Here is a 13,676-nt window from a genome sequence, read left to right as displayed (position 1 = left end):
CTCACGCAGGCAACATATGCACGCACAGCCCTCCAGTGACCTCTCCAACTCCTACTTCAGACTCCACCCTCCTTTTGGTTGTTAGGCTGTCTGTCTCGGATCTAGAGAGGGGGAGGAGAGGAGGATGAGAAGGAGAGGAGAGGAGAAGACGTTTGATGTTAAATTGAAAGCGTTATGCTGGATTTTCTCTGATCTGCACAAGAAAGTGCAGGCTCTCACACTCTCTTTCTCTCAGCTATCACCTTCTGTTGCCCACTGTCTCCTCTTCCTTCTCACTTCTTTGTCTTGTCCCTTTTTTTGTCTCTACAAAATGCACTTTTTTGCGTCTTGTCCGCCCTCTCTTTCTTCCCCCACTTCGTCTCTCATTCCCTTCCTCTGATCTTTCCTCCCTGCCAGTCAGTTTTTCTACCCCCTCAGCACGCAGTGATTTGCTGCTGTGCTTCTCTCTTATGCTTGAGTGCAAGAGTACATATGCATGCGCTTTAATACATGCAAGCGTATTGGAGTGCCATCACATCTGTCTTCTGTGTGAATTTGACACAAGTAAAGGCTGTCATAAACTCAACAAATCAATTCCCTGTAGTGTCTTGCACTGGCAGAACTAGGCTGAAAACTGCAGCCTGCTTTCCACTGCAGGGTCTAACGGAGGGAGCTAAGGTTTATTTATTATTCATCCAATTCAATTTCCCCCACCAAAACATTTCTGTGATTCAGTACTGCATCCTGTTACTTGCAGAAATGATTAACGGGGTTATGAGGCACGTGAAATAAACAACGTTGCGTTAATGTTGTGTTATTTTGCTGGATTCACACAGGGCATTGGTGTTGGGTTGCTAACTTCATGGATATTTGAGTATAAGGTCAGGTAGAGAGCAAGCACATCCCTCAAGCAAGTATCAGAATTCAGGATCTTGCTCAGGAGAACTCAATTTGAAAGTAATCTTGCCTTGCTGAAGTGTGTCATGGTTCTGCCTTTAAAAAAATATTGCAGGATACACCAAACAGGATGTACCCTCTGCATACTTCAATATATATCCATGTTATAGATTTTCATTTTATAGTCGCTTTGGAGTCTTATTTCCTCAGGGACAGCATACCAGAATCTTTTGAATAAACCTGATTATGGTGTTTTGAAATCCTTGTGCCTTTTACATGCTCAGTGCAATAAGAACAGAAACTGAGAGCATAAAAACAGCAAACTAAATCTCAGTTACTAAAAAAAAGACACAAGGACAAAAGTTTCAGCAGCAGTACAGGAGTGCGCATGGGCACAAAGTGGCACAGTGTTAATTATATTAATGCCATCAGCAAACACAGTAAGTGATAACAGAGAATAAATTACAAGTGATACTATGGTAGTAATACTAATCCTTCCATCTTGTAAAGAACAGATGAGAAGGTATAAAATTATAGTATTATAGAGTGTTAATGTTGTTAATGTGTAGTTGTTCTTTGTTGCTTTTTTTGCTCTTTTGGGTTTTTTTCAGTGTTTGAACTATCAGAACAGATGGGAGTTGGATAATCTAATAGCCACAGGTAGAAAGGATCTGCTGTAGTGCTCAGTCCTGCACCTTGGGACAATGAGCCTTTTCCTCTGTGTGCTGTGGTGAGCAATCAGAGAGGAATGTATAGTGGGATGGATTGTACATAATGCTGAGGAGTTTCTTTAGCAACCTCCTTTCAGACACATGACATCAGCTGTTTTCACCCTGCTGCCCCAACACACTGCCATATAGTCAAACGTCCCACCTTAGAGTGACAAAACATAGACAGCATGGGCATTTGGCATTGCAGGACCTAAGCCTCCTAAGAAGATACAGGCAACTCTGGACCCTTCTTAAAGACAATATCTGTGTTCCTGTACAAGTCGAGTTAGCTGTTTATGTGTAGTCCTAGGGATTCATCCGTCACCCCAACATCTGTTCCCCTGATGATGATGATAGGGGAGGGAGGAATAAACTGCTTCCTAAACTCTACAATCAGACAATAATCACGAAGTTAAAGCAACCTTTAGTTATCCTTCTGGCATAGATGATTGAAATTTACCTTTTGCTCTTACAGTATAACTGTTTGTACATTATACACAGGTTTGTTTTTTGTTTGTTTGCTTTTTTAAAGCTAACCTGCCTGTCTTTTTTCATCTCTCTATCTGAAGGTAATAAAAGCAGTGGAGGAAAGCTATAGGTTGCCAGGTCCTATGGACTGTCCTGAGGCCCTGTACCACCTTATGATGGACTGCTGGCAGCGAGAACGCAGCAACCGTCCCAAGTTTGATGAGATTGTTTGCCTGCTAGACAAATTCATCCGGAACCCCAGCTCGTTAAAAAAGCTCGTCAACTCCTCACACAGGTAGGATGTAACACTGTACTTTGCACACCATTTAAAATATATATTAGTTATAGTTTATTCCACAAGCACACACACATACAGATGATATCATCTAAATGGCTGGTGTTATTGTCTTTGTTAAGAAATGATGTTAGCTTTCTATTAAACATTTCTAAACACTTATTGATGATGCTTCTGCTTCTTGGCTCTTAAAAATGAAGTGTATTCATTTACACATTCATTTTTAAGCAAATTAGGCTCAGCACTCTAAGCTAATAGACTTCATCTTTCAAGATAAAATGTAAATAGAGTCTTACTGAAGTCCTGTGTAGCAGCATAGTTAAAACGTAGTCTTTGGCTGCTGCACACTAGCAATAAAGAGCAGAGAAATGAAGTGGCTTAATTTTCTTAGAATGAAGCATTAGTCTGAAATGTAGTCAGTGGGGTGTCCTTTGATTGTCGTTACATTTGAACATTCAGTTAGTATTTCCTCTCCATGTATGTGCAATGCATTAGTACATAATGGTATGAAATGGCAATAATTGCTCTGAAGCAGACATTTATGCAGACACTTCATTATGTTATTTTCTTTGCGGAGATAATGAAATAATGGTAGATCTTTTGTTTTCCTCTTTCTTTTTGTACACACACACAAACACACACTGGAACGCATTTAATAAAGCAACACCTTATCTAACAGCCATACAATGACATATGACGGGCGTCAAGATTAAAATGACTCAAGCTATGCTTGTCCTTTTCTCACACCACACGCCTCTTCTAGTTATAGTGTGGAGAATGTTGTTAGTTGGCATAAATATTTCTGTTAGATAAGAGAGAGAGCCTTATTTGTAAGCATGAAGAGTGAGCCAAATGACAAAGACTTTTGAGTGGACCACATTTGCAGTTGTGTAATGGTGCATAAATAGCTTCATGAAGACTCATCTTCAAACATTTTGCTTTCTCTTTACCTGTTTTCCCACGTTCCAGAGTTTCCAACCTGTTAGTGGAGCATGCCAGCGTAGAAGGGAACTGTAGCACTCGAAGCCAGACTGTAGGAGAGTGGCTTGACTCCATCAAGATGGGACGTTACACTGAACTGTTTATGGAAGGAGGTTACTCTTCACTGGAAACAGTGGCTCAGATGACATCAGAGTAAGAGTCTTATGCACATGCACACATACATATAAATGCATAGGTGTTAGGACGTCTACCTTAAGGTGTAGTTTCATTCCCCCTGGTTTTAATATAAATCATTTGTAAGGCATTAACATGGGTTTTATCGCTGTCCACTGGGTATTTACAAGTGGACACTTCAGAGTATGTCAGTTCATCTACAGGATTAGAATGTATCTTTGAGTTACATCAGTGACCAGTTGTCATTGAATCTAATATATCTGTCATTTGTATCCAGTTGTTTCTTTACTGGTGAGAAGCAGCAAAGCACTTCATGTGCCTATTCTGCTATAGTTATAAGTTATAAGAAGAAAACAAGATTAGGTCTATTCATTGGCATGTTTCAGGAAAAACCCAGTCAAACATGCCAAACATGCTTGAAACACATCTTGGTGATATATGTCTGTTTACACTTGAGTATTATGCCAGTAGTGCATAAACAATTACCTACAGATTGTGCGTACACAGAAGACACTGTGGTCCAGTACTGAGCCCAGTCCAAATCCCATATTGTTTGAGCGATCTGATTTTAATGCATTGTCAGTGTATACTGGGGTCTATTCACTCATGTCCTTAGCTGGATTGAAAGACCATGTTAATGCCAGGTTTAAACAGTATCACAGATGTTTTTCCCTAGACCATTTAATGTAATGAACACTCTAATGAACACACAAAGTGGTGTGAAGGTTATCTACAGTGCTTAACAAATTTATTAGACCATCACCCAATGTAAGTTTTATTTCAGTGCTGCCCTAAATGAAAGGTATTCATAATTACCCACATTTATGTATGTTTCTGCAGAAGCTCTATAATCAAAATTATATTTTTAATGCTAAGCTATAATTATTGTTGTTTTCCATTCATTTTCAAATTTAGTGTAAAGCATATTATAGTAAAGCCAAATTACAGTTCTTTACTTGCATTCCTGAACAGGAAAGTTTATTTTCAGCACTTGAATTTTAGGCTTGGTTATTTTCTGATCTCTCAGAGAAAAGTGTGCCGGTTCAAATTTGGTTATAAAAATGTGAGTTCAGTTTGTTATTTGCCTAAAACTTTTTTTAAACATGTTTTTGATAGATTTCTAAAATATTTGTGTTTTCTCATTTTTATTACAGGGGGTCTAATAAATTTGGTAAGCACTGCATTACAAGATTGCAAGTCTGTGCAAATACTTCAAAATGCTTTTTTCTCTTCATTGAACTAAGCGTTCATATAAAGATAATATAACTACAGAAGATTGGTAAAAATGTCATCTATAACTCGAGGACGATTGAGAAATTGGTTTAACAGCAAAATCTCTTTAGTCAGTGTGTATCCAAAAGCCCAAACACACAATAATTTCTAACTTACAAAAAAGACTGGTTATCACATTCATTAAAAATGAATTTATTTATGTAAGTAATCCAAAATGCAGGCTTATTTTTAACAACTTTCTCATGCATTGCCTTATTTGTTAGCAGAATGCTTAAATATAGTGCCCTGTTTTCTGTGTGCTGTTTTTCAGGGATTTGCGAAGAGTAGGAGTGAACTTGGCTGGACACCAGAAAAAAATTATTACTAGCATTCAGGAGATGAGGGTCCATATGAACAGCACCAACTCTACTGTAAACATATGATGTGAAATACAAACATACAGACACATGCACACTCGTACACTCGCACACAAACACAGAAATACAATATATGGACCTACTATGTACTGGACCTAGAGTGGCTTAGCACTTTCTGTGGACGAGGATACCCAGTGTTCTACCGATCTAAACTGGAGGATCCACATTTTGTTGGTTCCTGTGTGTGGAGTTTGCGTTGGTGTCATTGGGAATATTGGATATTGCAGCACTAAAACCAAACTGAACTGGACTGAGTGGTGCTACTTGGAGGGATGATGATGGTGAGCTAAATATGAACTTAAGTAATGATTTTACTTTAATTATTCAATTATATGACTCTGGGGATCCTCTTGGCACTGTTTTGGATTCCTAAAACACAGACAGCAGATCTAACTCTGAGAGCAACCATAAAGTTTTTGGCTGTAGTTTTTGGAGTTTATACACTGGGCTCGAAGGGAACTTTTTCAACCTGTCTCAGGTGAGCTGAGCCCCGTGGAACAAAAAAAGTACTTGCTGATTCTTTGGCAACTTTCTCCATCGAGATTACCGTTCCATCAGGTTTCACTGAATTCATTTCCATATATTGAACCATTATCATTATTTAAATTAATGTCAATATTTGCTTTGACATGCTGATGTGCTTGTGGTTTTGATTTTTACCCATTTCTACCACATCTTCATGTGCAAAACTAAAGCTAAAATCTATTTTAATCATCCATATTCATATTCACTGTCATTTACTTAATTATCTTCCAAAGCAATGAAAGACAAGAATAGATACTTGACCTTTGCTGTTTTAAAATGCTAGATCTTAAGAATGGTTCTTACAGAGCCTAAAAAAGAGAAGTGAAAACAAACAAAAGACATGAGGATTTACACTTAAATATACTCTCTACAGCTGTTCTTCTGGGTGAATGTATAGCACTGCTACAATGTGGCAATAAAACCATTCTAGTCCTTAAAACCAGCTTCTGAATGAGGCCACTGATTGTATGTTATTCAGCTGGCTTTGCTCTATGTGTAAGACCTTTCACTTACAGTGAAGTTACTACAAAGCAATGCATATTTTAATTGTAAACTGTTCTATTAGCTGAAAGATTCACACATATTTTAGTGAAATATTCACTCAGATTGCAGGCAAGCAGCACATGGAACACTGAAATCGCTTAAAAACCTTCACTTCAAAGTCTAGGAGAAGATTTTGCTGAGATTCAAAAGAAGCATTTGCTTATTCATGAGTAAATCTTTCATCCAGATTTCAAATAACCTTAAGGTAGGATCCACACTGGAACTGGACATTTTTAATTTGACATCCATTCATCAATCGCGCATTTTCAAATTAAAACTTCACTCCATGTTTAAATGTGGTTCCAGTAGAATACAACTGGAACAAACTGACACTCGTCAAAGGTTCATTCAATCCTGATGGAACATTTGTTCATGTAATAATGGAACTGCCATTCAGATTCTCATGGAAGGGATCACAAAGATTCTAACAAGACTGTTTACTGGTATTCTAATGGAACATTTTCCTCAGATTTTAAGGGAACTTCTACAAGGATTTCAATGCAGCCTTCTGTCAAGAGTGCACTCGGATCTTCATCAAGCCTTCACTTAGAACCAACAAACTTCAGGTACCGCAGAAACCCATCAGCAATCTGTTCAGTTTACCATGCCGCAGAGAATCTCTCACACGCATGTTTGCAACACCACAATAAACCTCACTCTAACAGGACTGCTGAAAATAAGGAGGCAATATTCATCTACTTGATAATCGTTTATTTATTTCTACTTGTTTGAAAAAAGAGCAAAAGTTATGTGGACAGTTTGTGTTTTATAATAATACTCTCTCTTGGACTACTGAGCAGCTTTGCCTACATGTCTTTCATGTATATAATGTATTATATATTTAAAGCAGGGAGCATTGTTCTTCTGTCTGCTATCATGTGGACAAGTGGATATTGACCAGTCATCTCAGAGTAGAACACATTAGTAAATAGTGACAGATATTCTGAATCGGCATTCCTGCTACATAGACCTGGGCCGCTATCAAGTGGGGGCAACCAGCACACCTGTCCCCAGATAAGGGTCCCCAGAAGGGTATGCAAAAGAGCAAATATTTATCTTATGTTGTTGGTGATTATGTTTCATTTTACATTTTTTTTGGTGCAAGACCTAGAAATATTTTTCAGTGGCCCTAAATGAGAGCAGCAAGAAAAGCTTTGTTGACACTAGAAGTAGATGAGAATTATGAACAGGGACTGATGGATTTCTGGTGTATTGTATGGTATAAACATATACAATGATGTCAATGATCAAGCCCTTGCTTTACTTCTCTTTGGTATGGTATGTTATACGTAGATTGCTACTCAGTGCTTTATTGCTAAAACTTGACCTTTTTTCACTGCATTGTTCACCTAAAGAGAAGCTACGTTCTCACATTATATCTGTGCTCTCTGCAGATAACATGCTTATATTTGTATCAGTTAGTGTACTGCTAGTGTTGGGATATACAGATGGAAATGCAATGAGATTGTAGAAGTAGTTTTTGGGGTTTTTTTGTTTTTTTTCAAGAGGTGTTATCACCTGACTGTATGAAAGGTATAGAAAAGCACACAAGAAGAATGTAAAGGTTTTAAAGGGGCATTTCACTTTTTCAAAGAACATGCTTTCACTTTGAAACACTCAGACCCCCGACAGAGTTCAAGATGAGTAAAAGGGATAAGTCCTTAATGGTGGTAAGGACCCTCTTAGGTAATGGCATTTAAGCTTTTCCACCTGCTGTCAAGATCAAACTTCTTGACTGCTTTCATAAAAGATTGTAAAGTGGGGAATGGTCACAGGTTAATATTCTATATTATTATGTGTTTCTGAAAGTCATAGTGTTCTAACAGAGTGAAAGTCTGGTACAAGATAAATATCTGCATAGCCTCTTTAGTCTATATACTTGGCTTGTACATTGATAAACTATGTTGCTATGTTGCATTTTTATTATTGGGGAACTGTATGCATTTAGTGATGAGAAGCATTTAACAGCAACATTTGGCAGTAAAACTTGCATCCATGCCTATGTAGATTATTGTGGCTGTGCAGGTATTTAATTCAGCAGGGGAAGGCATCAGTAACATGGTGCAAAATATAAGGCATGTACTGTACAGCGAAAGCAGTTGTGTTGGGCAGTTTTTATTTACGACCCAGCGAGTTATAAGGCTTCCTCAGTCTCACAAATACTGCTTTTAGTTTGGGTTTCGCAGTGTTTTGACCCTTCCTAGTTGTCATGTTATTGGCTTTTTACAACCACCCTTTCAGCTTACTGTAATTTTCAAACTAAAATTTATGCTTGGGGCATGAAAAATTAGTAAATACGACACCCTTATAAGTGCCTCTCATCTTTTGAGCACCGTTATTTACTCCCCTGCCAAAATGCTATGCCCCAGCTGTTCAACTTTCTATACATGTTTGCCAACAACGTCTACAGGCAATAAGAAGAATGTCAGATAATATGCTTGTTGGAACTAATTTAATTTGCACTTTATGAGAATTCTGTTGCCCTTTGTTTGACTAAAATATCAATAGGTGACTGACATGTTACTGTCAGCAAGTGTATCCTTATTATTTACTATTTAATTATTAGAATTACTGTGTTCCCTTCATACTCCCATTGGGCCCCATGGCGTAATTTTTTTACAGTTAAGCACAAGAATTAATCATATTTGTAATACAAATCAAAGTTATATGAGCATCATTGATGTAGAGCACCATATTTTCTAGTGTATGGCACAACATTACACTTTCATGATGTAAACACAGGGTTTGACAGGCAACTTTTAGAATAAAGGGGAATTATTGGCTTTTTAACAAGAAGTCAACAGAGCACTAAGCCTTGATGTCAAGGCCTCAGCCAGTCTTGACAGCCTTTTAGCATCAACACTGTTAATTCCAAAAGTGTGAGAACAGGTATTGATTTCTTGGCATTGCAAACCATAGTAAATATACAGTCAAGCTAATTATATGCTCTGCTCAAAATATCAAATCATCAATTCAAATACTTTATTCTCAGCACTTTTTCCAATAGCATGACTTTATCTTTTGCTCACATTTAGCCAAGAAAAAAAAAGAAAGCACAACAAACCAGCAAATACTAAAGATTTATGTGGTTTTACTCTTCAGTAACTGTCAGCTGAAACTCCGTCAGCCATGCAGTGTTTATGCAGGAGACAAAATTGCTGCGTCAAATTACACAAGACAACCGGTCTTATGTAACATCTTTGTTGTTTGAGTTTCAGAAGAGGTAATCTAAGTTAGTCACACTGGTCCAGGCAGAAATGTCCATTAGAAGTTGTTGCACTCATACATGAGTTTTGGGGGGGTTTATTCCAAAATTACAGCGCCGCATAAACCAGTAGATACCAGTTTTACTGGATTCTATAAAAGACCCAAAAGCAATATGTGACCTGACATTATTTGCAAATTAAATTTTTGCATACACAAATGCATGGGAATGTAACAACAACAAAAGGTTGCACTAACTGATTAAGGTTTTGGGGGGGGGGGGGGGGGGGGGGGGGTTGTCAGAGGTGAACATACTGAAAATAGGTTTAGGAGTCCTTGAAAGTGAGTTGAATTGTATCAGGGCCCACAGTTCTAGCATTCTTCCATTACTACTATTAATATTAATATTACTACTATTTTTGATTAGTTGTTTCAGCATTTCTTATACTTTGGAGCAACTGTGCAAATAAAGTCAAAGACTTTGTACAACTTATTTTTGGTTTGAAGGATGTTTGGAATAAGCTTGAACTTATTCCACTTCTTTAGTGGGCTTCATCTTAGCAACAACTGATGAGGTGCATAGATTTGTATTTTGTGCCATATAGAAAACCACACTGACGGGGGAAAAATGTCTCTTAAAGACTAATGTGGGTCAATAAAATTACAATTGTAATTCGAGACCACAGCATTTGCCTGTTGAGTAACATTTTTGAGAAAAAGCAATTCTTCAAATGCATATTTGCAGTGGGACAAACACTGTTTCCAACGGCACTGTCTACTTGCATTTGTGTTTTTAACTTCTCAGGAAGTGGAAAATAGGTACATTTATTTGATTATCACGTATTTGATCTGAGAAATGATGTGCAGCTTTCACAAAGTGTTAACATACAAAACAAGTATGTGATTAATCAATTGTCCCCAGCTCAAATGTAATTATTTTATCAGTTCACACATACAGTTTTAAGCGACTGAGTAACAAATTCATTGTGATTTATTGAAAGCACAGTAAAAATACTCAGCTACTGATGTGCTATTGGTTTGTTTTTGAGACTGTCATGTATTATGTTTGTGTTGATGTTTTTGTAGTGTGTTATCAAATCTATATTTTTGCAATAAAACATGAGTAAAATCAACTCTTGTTGTAACAATCATTATCTGTCGACCACACACAGGCACTACACATTACAATAATTATTAATAATTGTTTTATATTTTATGCTTTCCTCCTGCACTGCAGTGATTTGTTTGTGACCTCACAGGAAAAAGCAGTGCCATCATATTATGTTACACCTTCAGAATGACTGAAAGTAACTGTAGCGATATCATCCAAGAAAAATTTTTGAATTTTGGAACTGAGTTTTTAGATTGTGCATAACTTTAGTGAACAATGAGGCCAAAATTTAATATACAGTGATGTGCAAAAGTAAGTACAAAACACTTGTAGAAACGCCTTCAGCAGTAATAACCTGAATCTTTTCTGTATGACTTCTGTCACATCATTGTGTGAGGTTCACAGATATTCATTTATTCAGCTCTCAAAGAATTAAGCCAGTTATGAAGGCGATAATGGATATAACCTGGTGCTAGCAAAGTAAAAGGTGGTGTCCAGTGAGAATATAAATCTTTCATATTATCTCGTTTTATATTTTTCAATTTTGACTAGAGATGGACCGATTCGATACTGACCTAAATTACTGGATCGGATATCAGAGAGAAATAAAAAATGTAATCCGATACATTAAATATCACAAAAGCACTGCACAAAACTTGCGACATGGCGTAACTCAGCTCATAACCTTAGCCGTTGGAGCAGTATGTCACGTGATAAAGCGGCTGTGGCGTGCCAGACCTGTCCACGGTCTGGTTGAGCATTTGGAGCCTCGCTACCAAACCGGCATTTCATCTCAGAGAAAGGTTTCCCAGAGAGAAGTAAAGCAAGTGTGTAAGTTCATCTCTGAATGTTTGTAAAGCATCCCCACGTTAAGCTTAACAACCGATTTATGGAGCGACTGCTTCTTCTCTCTCTCTCCCTCTCCTGCTGCTACTTCAATCATGAAACTGATCAATGATCAGCTGATCGGCTTTTCTGTCGCGACTCCCGTCTCTCTCGTTTGTTTATCGCTCACTTTGCGCCAGAAAGAGGAAACCAGCAGATAAACAACAGCAGCACGTTTAAGCTTGATAAGCTGTTGTTAGAATTTATTCAATATTACTTTCTACACCAGGATCTTTTTCTAAGTAGCTGACGGCTGGTAACTGTGCAGGGGCGGATCTAGCAAAATTTTGCCAGGGGGCCAGGTAGGGCATTAACAGGGAAGGGGGAGGGGGGGTGGCAAAAAGACATACTTTTCTTTCTAATTGTCATGTCTAGCTTTTAATAAATAATTATCTGAATCTTACAACCAAAGTTTTCATCTGATGTAAAATGTATAGAAGTCCATTATTGTATATCAGAACTATTAAGTCAAATTTATAACATAGTAAGCTATACTACTTTTTCCTTTGGGAAGATACCATCTGTGCAGTCTGCAATTCTGATGAAGAAAGATATAGAATCTATTTAATTATTGTAGAAAAATAATTGATTTCTGTGCATTTTTTTTTCTCTTTACACGTGCATTAAATTAAAGTCAATTACGTCAATTAAGCATTGTGAGGCGGAGGGCAGGGGGTGGTTCCCTATTTTTTTCTTTTTGCTGGGAGTTGGCAACCCTATTAGTTAGGTTGCTTAATATTTCCACTAAGTGCTCTTTAAAATACCAGAATAGGGAGGATGGTGTAGGTTTAAGTTTATTAGATTGATCAGTATTGCTGAACTATAAAATATTTTGGGTGCAGTGTATTTTTTACAGATAGCTTTAGTTTTATTTTGTTTTTTTAAACTTGAGTATGAACTTATACAAAATGCAAGATATTTAAAAAAAATGTTTTATCAATTATAAAATACGCTATATTGGATATATATATATATATATATATATATATATATATATATATATATATATATATATATATATTTATGTTTATATATATATTTATTTATTTATTTCTGATATCGGTATCGGTATTACACATAAAAAAGTGATATCGTGCCATCTCTAATTTTGACACAGCATGTCAGACAGCATGAGATCTGGACTTTGACTACGCCACTGCAATATGTTTGTTTTTTTTTTCCTTTCAGCTATTCTGTTGTATAGTTCCTGATACATGACATAGTTATACGTCATCCTGTTGCATGACACAGTTGTGGCCAAGCTTTAGCTTTTGGACATATAGACTCACATTTGACCCTGAATGCTTTTGGTATTCAGAGGAAGTCATGGTTGACTCGGTGAGATACCGTAGTCACATGTCTACAAAAGAAGCCCAAATCATCAAAACAGCAAAAAGTGCCACCCTTTGATCTCACCAGATATTTGTCTAAGTCAAGATATTACAATTTAGTATTTCCCCTATTAAATACAGAAATGTCTCAATGAGTATTTAGTTCATAGGTTATTGCAAAATGTCATCATTACTTTAAATGGTTAATTCTCTGCACTTTCTTAACAAATCCCACAAAATAGGAAACAGAAAACACAGCATAAAGAAAACTCCTCCAAAAATATGAAATTTAAATTGCTAGCACCATGCTGTATCCTCCTGTTGCCTTCATGACCATCCTGATTCATTGTGCATAGATTCAACAGCGTGCTGGAAATATTCCTCAGAGATTTTGTTCCATTTTGACACAATAGCATTGCATGGTTGCTGCAGATTTGTCATCCGTCCCTGATGTGAATCTCGAATTTCAATACATACCAAAGATGACTGACTGGACTGACATCTGGTGACTGTCGAGGTCACTTAAGTTCAGGGAACTGATTGTTTGTTCAAGAAGCCAGTTTGATGTGATTGTGAGTTTGATAGCATTGTGATATGGCGTGTTACCTTGCTGGAAGCAGCCATCAGAAGATGGGTACAGCGTGACGATAAAGGGTGATTGGTATGGTGAGCAACCATAATAAGGCAGGCTGTGGCACGTGAACAATGCTCAGTTGGTGCTAAGTGTGACAAGAAAATAGTCCCTACACCAGATACCAAGAGTCAACAAAGCCAGACATTGTTTTTCATCCTCCATTGTCCAGTTTTAGTGACTTTTAATCTCAATTTTCTGTTTTTAACCAACAGGAGTGGCACCTGGTGTGGTCTTCTGATGTTGTAGCCCATCTGTGAGACCCCAGAGACTGTAAATATATTACCATGCAGTTTGTGAGGTTACCTCAAGGAAAGTGGCAAACTGCATAT

At 37.3% G+C, this 13,676-nt stretch overlaps 1 protein-coding gene across 2 annotated transcripts in view; it reads left to right on the top strand.

Annotated features, from left to right (window-relative positions):
- Positions 1 to 9,673, top strand: part of unm_sa34860 (un-named sa34860) — a 62,806-nt gene extending 53,133 nt beyond the window's left edge. Inside the window, exons 17-19 of one of the 2 annotated variants that reach the window (XM_006795579.3) lie at positions 2,156 to 2,349; positions 3,319 to 3,483; positions 6,652 to 9,673. In XM_006795579.3, coding sequence (XP_006795642.1) covers positions 2,156 to 2,349; positions 3,319 to 3,483; positions 6,652 to 6,658 — 366 coding nt within the window. In that variant the 3' untranslated portion in view covers positions 6,659 to 9,673. Of the gene's footprint in view, positions 1 to 2,155; positions 2,350 to 3,318; positions 3,484 to 5,008 lie in introns of both variants that reach the window. The other variant, XM_006795578.3, reaches the window with a different exon arrangement.
- Positions 9,674 to 13,676: the final 4,003 nt, after the last annotated feature.

Source organism: Neolamprologus brichardi, chromosome 7 (genome assembly GCF_056152115.1).
Source record: "Neolamprologus brichardi isolate AB-2024 chromosome 7, ASM5615211v1, whole genome shotgun sequence".
Classification (NCBI taxonomy): domain Eukaryota; kingdom Metazoa; phylum Chordata; class Actinopteri; order Cichliformes; family Cichlidae; genus Neolamprologus; species Neolamprologus brichardi.
Note: the sequence above shows the minus strand (reverse complement) of the source record. Positions and strands in the feature narration are given on the sequence as shown.